Source organism: Oncorhynchus mykiss, chromosome 12 (genome assembly GCF_057628025.1).
Source record: "Oncorhynchus mykiss isolate SJ-2025 chromosome 12, ASM5762802v1, whole genome shotgun sequence".
Taxonomy (NCBI): domain Eukaryota; kingdom Metazoa; phylum Chordata; class Actinopteri; order Salmoniformes; family Salmonidae; genus Oncorhynchus; species Oncorhynchus mykiss.
The window spans coordinates 64,896,193-64,912,030 of NC_143033.1; the positions used below are offsets into that span (position 1 = coordinate 64,896,193).

The window sequence follows — 15,838 nt, forward strand, 5'->3', positions numbered from 1 at the left end:
TTGAATGATCTGATTGATGAATGTCAATCAGGATGTATGAAAGGGCACCATATATCTAATAATCTGAGGCTAGTGTTAGATTGAGAATTGTGATGTATTGGATGACTTTCCTGTTACCTGATTTTTTAATTTTCAGAAAGCATTTGATACCTACCGTAAGTTACAATTTTATCTTATTCTTATTTATTTTTTTGTTGATGCTAACTCTGTATAATGGTGGCAATAGCTGTGTCAAACTCTGTCATGGAATATCCTCCACGTTTAACATTTACAAAGGAATACGACAAGGTTGTCCAATCTCACCTTTTTTATTTTTGTTATTCTCCTTATCCTCCAAACCTTATGCTCATTAGTTTATCAAAGTCAATTTGAAGGCATTTACATTCCAGGCCAGAGAGATCAAGATATCCCAACTGACACCTCACTTTTTTTTGGAAAGATGTCACAAGCTAGATTAGCATTGGATATCGTGAAGCTGTTCTCCAAAATCTCAGGTTTGGATTTAAATCTTTCCAAATGTGAGATGTTTGTTCTGAAAGGAGCTGTCAATCCAGCAGATTGTAACATCTCTGGAAAAAGATACTGTAACCTGCCTTGGTGTAAAGATAACCAAAAATCTTAAGGCTGAGAATAATCTTAATTTGAATCCTGTAACTGAATCTATAAAAAATGTATTATCCTCATGGTTAGGGTGGGATTTAAGTCTTCAAAAGAGGGTACTTTTATCCAAAACTGAGGGGCTATCTTTTTTCATCTATTGACATTCCCAAATCCACTTACTGTAGATAGATAGGCTATTGTACAACTTCACATGGAAAAACAAGCCATATAAGATAAAGAGATGTTATCACCAACAGGGTTTGTGATGGCGGTCTAAAAGTCTTAGACTTCACTTTCTTTAATTAGATATGTCAACTGGGTTAAAAGGTACTTCAAAAAACCTCAGTTTCTGGAATATTGTACCTCATTTTGTTTTTCAGAAGCTCGGAAGGTTTACTTTTTTACTACAAAGTCCCTATATTGTGGGTAAACTTCCTGTGAAATTGGCAGCTTTTCACAAGCAGGTTTTAATGTGCTGGGTTTTGCTGTATAAACAACTTTTCACCTCATCATCCGGACAGCTGAAGAAGTTCTGGGTTTGCACAAGCAAAGAATTTCTATACAAACTGTCAGAAACCATCTCAGGGAAGCTCATCTGTGTGCCCGTCCTCCTCACCAGGGCCTTGACATGACTGGAGTTCTGCGTCGTAACCGACTTCAGTGGGCAAATGCTCACATTTGATGGCCACACGCTGGAGAAGTGTGCTCTTCACGGATTAATCGCAGTTTCAATTGTACCGGGCAGATGTATGACGTTGGTTTAAATACCGTTTCCCATGCTCGTTCAATGAACCATAAACAATTAATGAACATGCACCTGTAGAACGGTCGCCAAGACAAGTCACAGTTATGAAAACTTAGGACACTAAAGAGGCCTTTCTACGGACTCTGAAAAACACCAAAAGAAAGATGCCCAGGGTCCCTGCTCATCTGCGTGAATGTGCCTTAGGCATACTGCAAGGAGGCATGAGGACTGCAGATGTGGCCAGGGCAATAAATTGCAATGTCCGTACTGTGAGACGCCTAAGACAGCGCTACAGGGAGACAGGACGGACAGCTGATTGTCCTTACAGTGGCATCCGAAAATCACACCTGTGGGACAGGTACAAGATGGTAACAACAACTGCCTGAGTTACACCATGCAGGAACGCACAATCCCTCCATCAGTGCTCAGACTGTCCGCAATAGGCTGAGAGGCTGCACTGAGGGTTTGTAGGCCTGTTGTAAGGCAGGTCCTCACCAGACATCACCGGCAACAACATCGCCTATATTGCATATAAAAAGGTACACATTGACTTTATTGCTCACTGTTTATTTAGACATGTTACATTTTTCACGACAGTCTTTTTCATTACAAATAAGACAGATACATCACTCTAGTCACTTTTGAAGTCATTAGTGTATTTCCTAAATTAGGGGTTTTAATGACAGTTTGACACAGTGGGGATCCAGTTTCCCTTTTAATGATAAAATGACATTATTATGCATTCATAAAAAATAACTGCTAAGGTAAAAATTCGGCACATAATAGTGGTTCTCTGTCCTTACCCTCTTGAAATCTTGCCTCAGTGCAATGTCAACATGTAATGTCCTGGCTCTTTCCCCATGAGTGCAGACAGACTTTGGATGCTCGACTCTCCATTGGTCTGTCCTTTTCTTAGAAAATCGCCTTCCTTTCTCTCCCTCAGCAACACTTCTTCCCCCTCTTCCTCCTCTCTCTGTGTCTGTGAGAATTGATGTCGACCGTTTCCTTCTCTCGTTCCCGCTCTCTCTCTGCACGACTCTGACTCTGCTTCTTTGTCCGAAGGACCATGTGAGTGAAAGCCATAAACATCTGAGGGAAGGAGAGATGGGGAGAAGGAAAGAAACAGGGCATTGACTGTAAAATACATACACACCCAGATACATACACGCGGAAGTGCTATTCCTTGGAAAGGGAATTAGCCACCAGGACTAAGTTGAAATAAGTTAACTGTTTTAGAGATATAAGAGATGACCATGGTCACACTGGTGTGGACAATTTATTGGCAGTGTAATTATTATATATTTGTCATTATAAAAAGCATAATAAACTGATAATTCCCTGTGAGAGCCATATCAGGTCTCAAGCTCAGCTTTCCCAAAGACATCTGGGATATTTGAGGCTTAGTTTGATTTTTATTATTATTACTGAGGAAGTGAATGAGGTACACCCTGAGTTTAGAACATGGCTACTAGGGTCACCTCTTCCACGTTGATGTTTTCTTTGGCGCTCGTCTCAAATACCCGGACACCAACCGACTCCCCGAAACGCATTGCATCCTGGGAGTCCACCTGCTTCTTGGAGGGGTCGTCATTCTTGTTCCCCACTGAGGGAGGGCGAGAGAAAGAAGTGGGGATGAATGAAAGATGTTTTGGACAGCATAGTACACTACATGACCAAAAGTATGTGGACACCTGCTCGTTGAACATCTCATTACAAAATCATGGGCATTAATATGGAGTTGGTCCCCCCCTTTGCTGCTGTAACAGCCTCCACTCTTCTGAGAAGGCATTCCACTAGATGTTAGAAGATTGCTGCAAGGACAAGAATCCATTCAGCCACGAGTGCATTAGTGAGGTCAGGCACTGATGTTGGGCGATTAGGCCCGGCTCGCAGTCGGCGTTCCAATTCATCCCAAGGGAGTTCGATGGGGTTGAGGTCAGGGCTCTGTGCAGGCCAGTCAAGTTCTTACACAACAATCTTGACAAACCATTTTTGTATGGACCTCGCATTGTCATGCTAAAACAGGAAAGGGCCTTCCCCAAACTGTCGCCACAAAGTTGGAAATACAGAATCGTCTAGAATGTCATTGTATGCTGTAGAGTTAAGATTTCCCTTCACTGGAACTAAGCTCCCGACGAACAATTATTGTGCTGACGTTGCTTCCAGAGGCAATTTGGAACTCAGTAGTGAGTGTTGCAACCAAGGACAGATTATTTTTACACACTTCAGAACTCGGCAGTCCCGTTCTGTGAGCTTGTGTGGCCTACCACTTCGCGGCTGAGCCGTTGTTGCTCCTAGACGTTTCCACTTCACAATAACAGCACTTGGACATGACTTGTTGGAAAGGTGGCATCCTATGACATGACCGTGCTATGTTGAAAGTCACTAAACTCTTCAGTAAGACCATTCTACTGCCAATGTTCGTCTATGGAGATTGCATGGCGGAGTGCTTGATTTTATACACCTGTCAGCAACGGGTGTGGCTGAAATAGCTGAATCCACTCATTTGAAAGGGTGTGTATATATAGTATATATAATGTCTTATCAGTTCACAATCAGGCATAACACTACCACATTGGACTGGAAGTCTAAGTCATTCCTCAGTGAATTTTCTTCATTCCTAATTTTCTATCCATTCATCCAATCTACTCTATCTATTTTACTCTTCATCCATCACACCAAACTCACCTAGGATCTTACAGACGTTGTCACAGTTCTGAGTGATCTCATTAAGCCACCTCTTCACGTTCACAAACGACTCTGGATTGGTGACATCGTAAACAATAATCACACCGTGGGTATTTCTATAATACCTGGTAGGAGAAACAGGGAGAAAGTGGAAAATAGCAAAGGATTGTAAAAGAGTACTGTATAAAAACAGGAAATCGCTGTATTGTTTTTCGGGTGATAGTTATCGTTGGCTGGCACTTTGTCCCGGGCTGGTATCAATAGCACTTCACTGAGTTAATGACTATAAAACTGAAAGAATGAAACTAACTGAAATTGAGAGTAAATTCAAACCAACTATGGTGATAAACAGCGTTCGTATTGATATATAGCTTCTATACGTGTAGATAGATCATTGATATAGATGATAGATTACGTTGAGGTGATGGTCCTGAAGCGCTCCTGGCCCGCCGTGTCCCAGATCTGCAGTTTGACTCGCTCCCCGTCGATGTCCACTGTACGGATCTTAAAGTCCACGCCGATCGTAGTGATGTAGCTACCTGCAGGCCAAAGCAGCAAGGTTAGAACACACAACATACTAAGCACACATTCACAATCTTGAAGAAAATATTTTTAAAAACACAGTTCCTAGCCACTCGCATTCAAATTGTTTAATAGTATATATTGACCAGATAGAGAACAGCAACTCACCAGAGAAGGAGTTATCTGCAAATCGTAGTAGTAGACTGCTCTTCCCTACATCTAGAACAGAGAGGTCAGACAGGGATGAGAGGTTAGGTGATTAGGCCTTTCTTCATTCACTTCTGAGTAGACAGTATCAGGCTACTTACTGTCCCATTACTAGTAGCCTACATAACGCAAGCCACATCACTAGAGCATGGGTAAATGTTTTAAAATCTATCATATTGTCTGAAGAGTTAGCGACAAATAAGTCTCCTTTGTAAGTCATCAGAGCTGTAAGCTTGGTGAGTAAGTGAGGCATGTTCATCATAATCACCCAATGACAAGCAGATTGACTGATATTTGCTGTGTTTACTAAGGAGATTAAGCCATATTATTAGCCTAATTCTTTAAATCACAACTCGCACAATATGAGCTGCCTGCCAAACATCAGTGTAACAGCACGGCACACTTGAATTACACTACTATTTTAACACAGACAGAGTAAGCAGTAAGGGACAACAGGAACTTTGTATGAAAATGGAAGTTAAGATGCACTGACTGGAGTCTCCAATGATGAGCAGTTTGAAGAGATGGTTGTAGTCCTTTCCCGGCCCCGCCATTTCTGCAGTCAGTGCTCTGTTGGTTTCAGTAATCCTCTCCCAATAAATGCAGTTCCACAGGAACAGATTCCAGTCTTCCCAAATCCCAGGATGAAACAGTCTCCCCCCCAACGCTACCAGTTCAGAATGGAAGAAGATTTTGTACAGAAAACATTCACAAAACACTTACATTGCAATTTAATTTCCAGTTGATTTCCCAGATCAGTTCCAGTCCAGAATTATAATTCAATATTACAAACTATTCCTGTTACCTCGCAAGTGCAATAATTACCAGTTAAATCAAGCGTATTTCCAGTTTAGTACATGGCATTCAGTTGTCGTGCTTAGGCCTCGGTTGGTTCTGGTTCCACTTCAGTTCCAGTTCCTCCCACTAACTCCAGTAGGGGATTCCCAGTTATTTGCAGCACCACATTCCGACTCATCACAGGTTTACCTAAGTTCTCTTTCCATCATAAAGTGTCCCCCTTAAAGTTGGGCTGCAGTGACAGACGGTGAAGGACTTCTGGCACGTTAAACTCTACACATGAGCAAAGAGACTATCCTCGTCAAATTGCGTTCTGGCAGTCAGTCACTACATCCATGAGCGTCTGAAAGTGCTCAGTTGTTAGTCTGTGTCCAAGGTAGACGGATTGTTGTTGCTTGATTAGCTAATACTTAGATATTCCAGTGGGTAGCATACGGATGTAAGGATTCACGTCACTGCTCTTCTCAGTTACCACTTTTGCTTATCCCACAGTCTCACTGTCATCTCTGCGTCAAGTTATCACACACCTCTTACAAGAAACAAAATAACAGGCAGAGGGGCCTGAAAGGTTGTACAAGCAGAGACCAAAAGCAAAAATCTGAGAGGATGAAGTTCTTCCTCTTTCAATCTACAGTCCATGCAACGTTTTCATCCATTGAACTGCTTCGGTCTCAATCCCTTGGTTTCACTTCCTCTCTGAGCTATGGGCGGAGAAATGGTGGGCGCCTTCACAGTATTTGGTTTGTTTCAGGCTTTCCTCAGCTCCCTTCTTTGGACCATACCCTGAAAAAAAAACGTCTGTATGGAACATTTATCAATGACAATATACAGGGACAGAGTGAGGAGACAACCTGTAGTCTGTCATTGTCAAAACTTCCCTGACTGTATGCCAACCCAGTCCCTGTATGCACCCTCCCTTCCCTGTTCACTAGAACAGCTGTCTCTAAATTTAACGTTTCCAACCGTTTGCCCTCTCTCCACACACTCATTAAATATAGGCCTATATTAACCACATGAAACATCAGCTTGCATGTATGGTTGAAGGTGAGCTGGATTGGGAAGAAGTTAAAACAAACGTTGGGGGAAATGTTATATGGTTAAATAGTAGAGAGGATATAGGTATCATAGAAACATACTTTTTCTTTGATATTCACTAAGTGAGCAAAGTATTTTCAGGGACAACTCAAGAATCCCTCATGTCTGTCCGCGTCGCCGATTTAGGGCGAAAGAATAAAAAAGACAGGAGTTTTTTGTTCCATAATAAAAACAGGAAAGAGTACAAGGGGCGAGCAAGTTAGTTCTTGAAATTGAATCCTGACACATTGGTACATAGTTAAAATATTTACTAGGGCTTCTTCTTCATCGTGATTATCAATGAAAATATTACTGAAAATCCTGGGAAAGTGTCCCTCCCTAGTCCCTACAATCGTCAGCTGTCTGAGAAAAACAAGTTGGCTAGGTCGCAACAATAACACTCGTCGTAAATTAGGTACAATCGCAAACAATTCAAAAACAGTTGATGACACAAACCACAACGTTCGATTTAGTTTAAACCATAGAAATGTGGGTTTAACACACGTACCTACCATGCAACCAGAGGGCATTATCAGCAGCTAGGATCAGCAGTGACTGTCTGAGCAGAGGCTAGATTCGTTTATATCCGGGATCTTTGGGGATTGCCATGAGCAAGCCACTCGCCCACAGACGAAGTTAAAAGTTACTTTCTCGTGGAAATTTGATAAACGCAAAACACAACTCGGCTAGATAACGGTATAGGAATAATTCCTCTAGCGTAGCTAAGTTTCTATGCGTATTTCAAACGCGTCGTGCTACAAAATGATCAATTGCGATCACCAAAACGATGACTTGTGCAATTGGTCAGTCCGAAGAAGAAACGCTAGGATCTGTTGACCGTTCCAGACGTCTTGGTTCCGGGGGAGGATGACTCAGGAAAGTTCGGAGCCTTAGACTGGTCCACGGCCCGACGTCTTCAGGCCACACCTGAGTGTTGTTGAGTTACTTTCATCCAAATCATGTGCTTCTCTGTTCATCCCATCTCCCTTCTTGCCCAATGTGCTTTATCTTGTCTCATCAATACATACAAAAAACGAAATAGGGCTGATTGTACTATACTTGTATAATGGGATTATTGTAGTATTTTGCAGGGTTACTTACACTCGCTGCAAATATGAAATAGGAAAACTGGGGAGGGAACCCAATATTCTAGAATTCTAAATGGAATAATCCAAGACTTTATGTAGACAGTACATACAGATATTTCAGACAATTTATTCCTTCAGAGCATAAAACCGGGACAAATTTATCAAGACTGAAGCACAGATATGGAAAAGTGATCAAAATATTTTATTATCATAAAAAACATGAATCCTGGAATGGGAGTCCTTAGAACAAGAGAGGCATGAGCAAAGGTACAGAATAGTGAAATACAATTATCCAAGACAGCACATTATGAGCTTAAATGGGGTTGTGTGTGTGTGTCCTCAGAAAGACAACGAGAAGGTTCTGTAGGACAGGTTGGTGAATACGTCTATCTGGTGACTGCTTCCACCTACTGTGAGCACCTGGAACAGCAAAGACAACAGAACACAACATGACAACCACGTCCTTCATACACTGAAAGCCACCACTGTCCCTGCTTAACAAAACTCAACCATATCGACAGACCATATCAAAACTGAATATCAATTATACCATGTACTGAAGCTCTGATGTGGACAAAACTATTTATTACATTGTAGTCATTAGTAGACGCTCCATACCACAGTGCCTTACAGTAGTGAGTGCATAATGACTTTACTTTTTCGTACTGGTACCCCATGGGAATCAAACCTACAACCCTGGCGTTGCAAGCGCCATGGTCTACCAACTGAGCCACACAGGATTTGTGAATGAGAACAGGAAGACCACAAGCGGGACAAGCAAAGAAGGAAATTTAACCTGAGGGGTTGGATGAGTAATGTAGTGTTCAGATGGTTTGTCTAAACGATTCTCACCCTGTTATCAGTGCTGTTGAGGTTCAGTGCCAGCGTGTTCAGGGAGTGGGGGGTGCAGGGGATCTGAGCCTTTACCTCTCCCCCCAGGAGACAGTGGGACACACACTGGCCCTCGCCCACCGACAAGATCTACAGGTGGGAGAGAGGTCACAAATACACACACACGAACAGACGGACAAGTGTCTACAGTTAGAGAAAGACAAACCAATAAACTCTTTCTCCCTTCACACACAGTCTGACCCACACACACCCTGAAGATTACACACACACGCCTCACCATGTCCTGGTAAAAGTTGGCTTGTCGCTGGCATCCGGAGAGAGGGAAGATGGAGGTGGGTGACATGGAGCGGAGGTGCCATAGAGAGAGGGATGGGCCTCCTCCACAGAGCTGGTGAGGGAAAATAAGGGATAATTATTTAATTACATTAAAGGAGATCAAATTACAGGAGGAAAATGCTGAGTAATGTTACAGTATCTGCATTGCAAATAATTTCATCCTGAAGGAGTAAACGACAACAGCGCGAGGCATTCCACAGGTGGAGTTGACCTTGGCGACTGTTCTAACGCATCGCCACAGCAGCCACACTGATAACATAAGTGCCACATTTCAGACTGAGGTACTGAACAAGTCATTACAATTTCTATAAAGAGAGAGAGCTCATCCTATGGGGAAGGGACTGTTGACTAATTGCAAGGGCTACCCTTTCCTCACCATCCAATCAGATTCTGTCGTCAGGCAGCTGATCCACTTGCCATATTGGGGGCGGGCACATTCCTAGGAAGAGAGGGGGAGTGAGACAGAAGGGAGAAAGATTTTGTTTGTAGTTTGATGTGTATTTTGTTCAGCAATCTGCAGAAAGGTGCCATATAATATGGATGTCAAACGTTCAGCCTGCTGCACAGGCCCTATGCAGGCTCTAGTGAAGACAACCTGTCTGGTTAAATTGTGTTAAGGAGCATTTTGTCATCCCTAAACAGTTAAACAAGTGATAATTGAAAAAAAATCTGTTTTCTTGATTTACTATCATCCTAAATTAAGATAATTATTTTGCCACATCAAATTAAATGTATTATACCCAACTACACAAGTTAATGTTTTGACCACATGAAATTGGGGTTGGGCGGGGGGGGGGGGGGGGGGGGGGATTGCACATCCTTTTACCTCAGATTGGTGATGTTATTATAAAAAATGTATAGTCAACGCGATGACAAAATATCAATTGCTTAAAACATATCAATATGTTTGGTTTTATACTGCTGATTTTGTCATACGCGCTGGGGTTCGCAGGACTTAAGACGGCAGCCATCATTTTCTTTCTGAAATGGCAGTTCCACACACCAATGCACATATTTGACAGTCAAACTATCACTTAAATAGCAGCCAACCGTTGTCACTGTTGATATCCTATGGAGGGTTGTGATTAGTTGAAGTTAACAGAAAGCCCCCCCCTTTCCATGATGGCAGCCTCCTGAAATCAACATTCCAAAATATAGATAGAAGCCTTCTACACATTCTCATCTAAACAACAATGTATAGGTTATTCCAAGTTTCCGTGTGGCCTTGAATAGTGTTAGATCAAAGCAGTGCGACACCCCAAACGTTCGCCCCGTTCTATTGATTCCAGCGTGATATTGATGGAATTGATTAACAAAAAAAAGTGTGGCGTTATACTTACCGCGTTGGCGACCCACTTGAATCAAAATACAACTTCAAACTGTAGCTACCCGTCTTCTACAAATTGTCCTTTAACCAGTGGTGTATACATTATTCCCAGATTCCGTGTGGTTTTTGAGCTGTGTTAGTTTTAACAGGACATGCAACATTATTACATTTTAGTCATTGAGCAGATGCTCTTATCCAGAATGACGTACAATAGTGAGTGCATACGTTTTCGTACTTTTTCGTACTGGTCCCCTGTGGGAATTGAACGCACAACCCTGGCGTTGCAAGCGTCATGCTTTACCAACAACCTCACGAGGCCTCATCTCCCTCCTCTCGTGCAACAATTGATTTCAACGTGATAATCGATAGGAGTGACTGACAAAAACAGTGTTGACTTTGTCTTTCTGTTTTGGTGACTCCTGTACCAAAATTCTACATTACAAAATGTAGCTGACTGTTCTGCATGTTTTCCTTTAACCAGTGATGTAAAAATACATCCAGTTTTCATGTGTATTTTGAGCCGTGGTTGTTTCAACTGTGCATATACCCCCCGCCCCATCGATGAGTGATTTAATGTCACTTGACAAAATACAGGGTTTTTGGTGCATGTGCAGTTTATAAGGTGCTCCTTGATTACCATTGTTGCACATGTATCAATATGTCTGGTCAACAGAAAGCAACAGCATCATTTTCAACTTAGTTTTAGGAATATTTAAATGGAACTTTCAACATTAATTTCCAATGGTATTGTACTTAAAATCGGGTAACAACTGCTTAATTAGTACAAAAATAGGTGGAGATTAATTTATTTTGATGATATACCAGAAATCACCAAAACAGGTTATAAACATGTTATAAACACATAAACATGCTTTTGGTGAAGAAAAAAATAACTGAAATATACTTTTGTATGTAAGAAAGATGCTACATTATAACTTCTGTACATATGGAGGGTAGGGGCAGGCACCCATCCATCCCAATATCTTACCTCATATTTGTAGACTTCAATGCAGTGCACGGATTGGCCGGTCCTGTGGTCTGTAGGCGGAGCTCAGAGAGTGAGATACATGACAACACTACAGTATAATGTAATACAGCCATGCATTGATTCCAGATGTGTCAGTGACTGACAAGGGAACCTGAAGCAGTAATAGGTTGCGTCATCCGTCACTCACCCCATATCCTGACAGCGCCGTCCTCACCCCCAGAGAGGATCTCCCCCTCCCTCTCTCTCACACTCAGACAGTGGATGTAGTCTGTATGACCCTGCAAAACTGACTGGGGAAGGGAGGGAGAGCAATAAAGAGATTGAACATAAAGGTTAAGTGTGGGATAGCGAGAGAGAAGGATGAAGAGAGAAATAATTGGAAGAAAGAGGGAGAGAGGAGAGAAATTAAAAGAGATGTAGCAACAAATAATATTTATATAAATGTTCAACATCCCATTGCTGAATCTTGAGACACAATCAAAGAAATGAATTTCTCTCAAACCTTAAAGATACCACTTTCCAGATCCATTATGTGGATGTTATTGTCCCCTCCACCAATCACTAGACTGTTCTCCTGAGAGCGAGAGAGAGAGAGATAATTAAATAGAGAACTTGTCTCAGTACAGTGAGGTACTTAATGAATCTGAAAAGTGTCTGTGTACTCACTGTGGGATTGACAGTCATGGCATTGATCTCTGGGATCTCCAGGCTGGATCTGCAAAGAGGAGCATTTATGAACATACTCACTTGTTGGCTACAAGCATCAGACAGCAAAGACAATCATCTGGAGATAAAATAACCAACACAAATGTACACAGTCCACACACAGACAAACTTTCATGTGTTTTCTCAAAACAAATGTACGGCTGAGTGGTGCCTTACTTGTAATTTGGCCTCCTTGTCCAAGCAGCCTTGGTATTCTGGGAGGGAGAGGGAGAGAGAGAGACAGAGACTTGGTCCATCTCACATACCCTCATAGACTGTATAGAAATACATACTGTTCACACTAAACAGCCAAAAATTTTGGTAGGCTTGCTTTATCTTGTAACGGCCTTACCCGCTTGATAAGCTCCGCCCAGCTCCATGCACTGATCTCTCCATTGCCGGCACTCAGGAGGTGAGAGTCCGTGGAGAAGAGAGAGAAGACGGGCCCCTCGTGAGCTGAGAGAGAATAAACGAGTGAGTGGGAGAAATACAGAAAATTAAGAAATAGAAGAGGGGTAAGAGGAGCAGACGGAGAGACAGGTGTCACAATCTAGGGATGAAGGGTGAGATACAGCATGTCTTGAAAGCTATTTCACACTGGTGTTCAACCATAAAGTAGCAAGTAGAGAATGTTTCAACACATCAAAGGAAAGAGAGACTGACCAGTAAATGTGAGGATGGGTGTCTGGCTCAGATCTGTAGCATCTGGGCTAAGCGCTGAGGAGAGACTGGGGAAAATGATTAAAATAGCAATTTACTGTAAAGAACCCAAGTAAATAGGATACATTGGACGTGGGCGTCTCAGATAAAAATGTGCTTTATCCATTCAAACATTTAAATTATACATGTTTATTGCAGAGACAGGTTGATTACATAATCTCTGTTCATATCATTGTATTTGTCACTACTCAAAGTGCAAGCAGCCAGTAAACGACATGTCCTCGACTTCGCTCGGTCTCACCTGAACACCGCTATCTCGCCGTAGTTGTTGCCGGCGGCCAGGAAGCGCCCACAGGGAGAGAAACTCTGGGAGAACACGGACATGTGGAGGTGCTGGACGAAGAACAGTGACACATAGTTAATGTAATTAAGATATCAGATTTTTTTTTAACAATAGCAGCATTTTAAAACATATTGAATGGGCATGATACAAATAGTGCTAGCTAGATGTTTAACGTTACAGTAACATTAGCTAACTAATGCATAGCTAGATGACTAATAACATGTCTGTAAGCGTTCATGTAGCTAGTGCAAACTAACTTAGCTACGATCACATTTCTAGCGATCGTGTTATCGGAACAGGCGACTTGATTTCCGTTGATTGCATAACTATTCCTGATATGGCCAGAAGAAAACAGTGTAAATGCATAAACGGTAGAAACTGTTACCTCGACAGGACCCATTGCGCAGACGAATATACAGTTTTAAGGGTCAGAAAATCTAAATATTGTTGAACTAATGTTTGAGAATGTCGTGTTTCCCATTTAAACCAGTCGCCAAAAGATGACGTCAGAGCACATTTTACAAGCATTCTGGGACATGAAATCGCGGATGTGTTAGAAGCCACAGATAGAACAATGAGAATGAGACAGATAATGCTCTTTTTCCCAAAACGACTGGTCTATATCTTAACATTATTACATGTGAACTCATAGCTGTCAAAGATTGTGTGACACCATCATGTTATGGTATTCCAGTAAAAGAATAACTTACATATTTAGGCATAACCATTACAAAGGATCAAAAGTCTAGAGGCTTACTAAATTTTAACCCTCTTATTAAAAATACCCAGAAGAAGCTAAATCAATGGCTACAGAGGGACTTATCTTTAAAAGGTAGAGTCCTAATAACGAAGGCCGAATGTATCTCTAGACTAACATATGGTGCTCTATCTTTATATCTTGACAGTAAAATAAGCAAGGAGATAGACCAGATGCTTCTCAACTTTCTTTGGAGAAACTGTACCCATTACATTAGGACAACTGTTGTAATGAACACTTATGAGAATGGTTTTCTGGACTACTACTTGAAATAATAATTTTAAGATCAATTGGATAAAACAATTCCTATGAAGATGCACTTCTATGTGGAATTTTTTTTCTTCATCATGTCTTCTTTACTTTTGGTGGCCTTAACTTATGTTGGTTTGCAATTATAATATTGACAAAGTTCCAGTGATACTTTCTGCTTTTCATTGACAGGTTTTCTTGTCATGGTCCTTAATTTCTAAGCACAATTTTTCTCCAGACAGATATTATAAATGGAATAAATGGGATATATTGTATAAAAATACTTCTTTGTTTTTAGAATATTGGTTCCGAAATATCCTATTGGTGAGCCAGCTGGTAAATGCAGAGGGTCTTTTACTTAGTTATAAGGAATTCTTATCACTTTACATGGTCCCTGTAACACCTAACATTTTTGCAATTGTTTTAGATGCCATTCCCTCAGGTGTTGCTTTTTATTCATGAACGTGTCAAGACCAGACCCCCAGAGCCTACCTTCTATTGACCCTGTTGACTCATCAGTAGGAAAGATTTGTTTCTCTTTTGGTCCATTCAACAACAGAGCGATACGAACCATGTTATGTCATGCCTTATTGGAATGGATTTATTGATAATATCTGTTGGAAAAAAGTTTGGATGTTGCCACACACATTCCTACTTGTTAACAAAATTAAATAAGTTTCCTTTAAAATTATTCATAAATATTATCCTGCCAACCACCATATGAAGAAGTTTAAGGAAAACATCAACTCAAATTGCTCCTTTTGTAATGACCACCCAGAAACAGTGTTGCATCTTTTTTGACATTGTATTCATGTAAGAAAACTGTGTTAAGACATCAGTAGATTTATAATTGAACACATTTCTGAAGATTTTACACTATTGTGGAGAGATGTACTGCTTGGATTCTTTACCTACAATAGAAATAAGCTGAAACAATTTGATGTAATTAATTTCATTATTCTTTTGGCCAAATTTCATATTGACAAATGTACATTTACAAACAACACATTTTCTTATCTTACAAAAAGAAAAGTAACTGTTTTTTAAGACAAATACTGTTAGAATTATAAGTGGATGTATGTCCCTTAAGGTCCTTGTATAATGTGATATTGTACCCCCTAGCCCAATTGTCCTTTGTATATTATTTATATATACTTGTGTTCACACATGTACTTCCTGTATTGATTTGATGTTAATTTAAAAAATGAAGGAAAAAAAAAAGAAAAGAGAATGAGACAGATATTTCACCGGATGTATTAATGTGAAGCATCCTGTTGGTGTTTCCATTCACTACCACATATGATGATGACAGGAGTGCAAGTGGAAATGACAGGCTCTGGTCTATCTTGGATAGAACATATTTGTCGAGGCTGTGATTGCACCGGGAAAACTATAAGAAGTTGCATTTTACCATCGGTAGCTAGGTTTCCATCCAATTTAGAACATTTTCATGCGAATGTTCTAAAATCTGCATAAAAACAATATGCACATTTTCCCAGAAGAGATGTTTCCATCAAATTGACTTGTTGCAGATACAAATCTGTGCGTGATGAGAGTGCACATAAAAGTACTTTCCCCGGTGAAATTCCCATGTACCGAATAAACAATACAAGTGAAATGGGTTTTCATCGCATTTTCAACTCTGATGGTTTTGTCGTAAAAAATGTTGCGTTATATAGCAAGTGCGCCCACTCTGGTATTGGAACGTGGGCTCTAGCTAACAGCTCACAGATAAATGCGGGTAGGCCAGCCTACATGAGATTATGGACAAAGAGCTCATTTATTTTTATTCGTCAAACGACAGCAAAGCATCGATGATCAAATCAAATGTTATTGATCACATTTACATGGTTAGCAGATGTTAATGCGAGTGTAGCGAAATGCTTGTCCTTCTACTCC

At 40.9% G+C, this 15,838-nt stretch overlaps 2 protein-coding genes across 8 annotated transcripts; both read right to left on the minus strand.

Annotated features, from left to right (window-relative positions):
* Positions 1-1,896: 1,896 nt before the first annotated feature.
* On the minus strand, positions 1,897-7,764 carry si:dkey-16l2.16 (ras-related protein Rab-35). 7 transcript variants are annotated; one of them, XM_021626081.3, is made up of 8 exons: positions 7,147-7,764; positions 5,588-6,343; positions 5,256-5,429; positions 4,724-4,774; positions 4,449-4,572; positions 4,034-4,158; positions 2,824-2,948; positions 1,897-2,434 (listed from the first exon to the last, which is right to left on the minus strand). In XM_021626081.3, the coding sequence occupies exons 3-8, from the start codon at positions 5,314-5,316 to the stop codon at positions 2,285-2,287; spliced, it is 636 nt and encodes a 211-aa protein (XP_021481756.1). In that variant the 5' UTR covers positions 5,317-5,429; positions 5,588-6,343; positions 7,147-7,764; the 3' UTR covers positions 1,897-2,284. The 7 variants fall into 7 exon arrangements, with proteins under 7 accessions (XP_021481756.1, XP_036793864.1, XP_090049117.1 ...); XM_036937969.2 differs by having other exon boundaries at positions 5,568-6,343; positions 7,147-7,621; XM_090192991.1 differs by having other exon boundaries at positions 7,143-7,605.
* A 137-nt stretch (positions 7,765-7,901) lies between these two features.
* Positions 7,902-13,524, minus strand: thoc6 (THO complex 6). The gene is made up of 13 exons (XM_021626069.3): positions 13,319-13,524; positions 12,892-12,983; positions 12,594-12,658; positions 12,283-12,386; positions 12,108-12,145; positions 11,892-11,940; positions 11,728-11,799; positions 11,413-11,515; positions 11,226-11,275; positions 9,287-9,349; positions 8,852-8,962; positions 8,575-8,703; positions 7,902-8,142 (listed from the first exon to the last, which is right to left on the minus strand). The coding sequence occupies exons 1-13, from the start codon at positions 13,331-13,333 to the stop codon at positions 8,062-8,064; spliced, it is 972 nt and encodes a 323-aa protein (XP_021481744.1). The 5' UTR covers positions 13,334-13,524; the 3' UTR covers positions 7,902-8,061.
* Between the last annotated feature and the right edge of the window lie 2,314 nt (positions 13,525-15,838).

Coding starts and splice junctions, on each gene's coding strand:
- si:dkey-16l2.16 (XM_021626081.3), bottom strand. CDS start 5,316: ATGGCGGGGCCGGGAAAGGACTACAACCATCTCTTCAAACTGCTCATC. Junction 4,573..4,723: donor TGCAGATAACTCCTTCTCTG/GTGAGTTGCTGT, acceptor TTTGGCCTGCAG/GTAGCTACATCACTACGATC. Junction 4,159..4,448: donor TTCAGGACCATCACCTCAAC/GTAATCTATCAT, acceptor TTCTCCTACCAG/GTATTATAGAAATACCCACG.
- thoc6 (XM_021626069.3), bottom strand. Junction 12,387..12,593: donor ACCCATCCTCACATTTACTG/GTCAGTCTCTCT, acceptor ATTCTCTCTCAG/CTCACGAGGGGCCCGTCTTC. Junction 8,704..8,851: donor CCAACTTTTACCAGGACATG/GTGAGGCGTGTG, acceptor TCCCACCTGTAG/ATCTTGTCGGTGGGCGAGGG.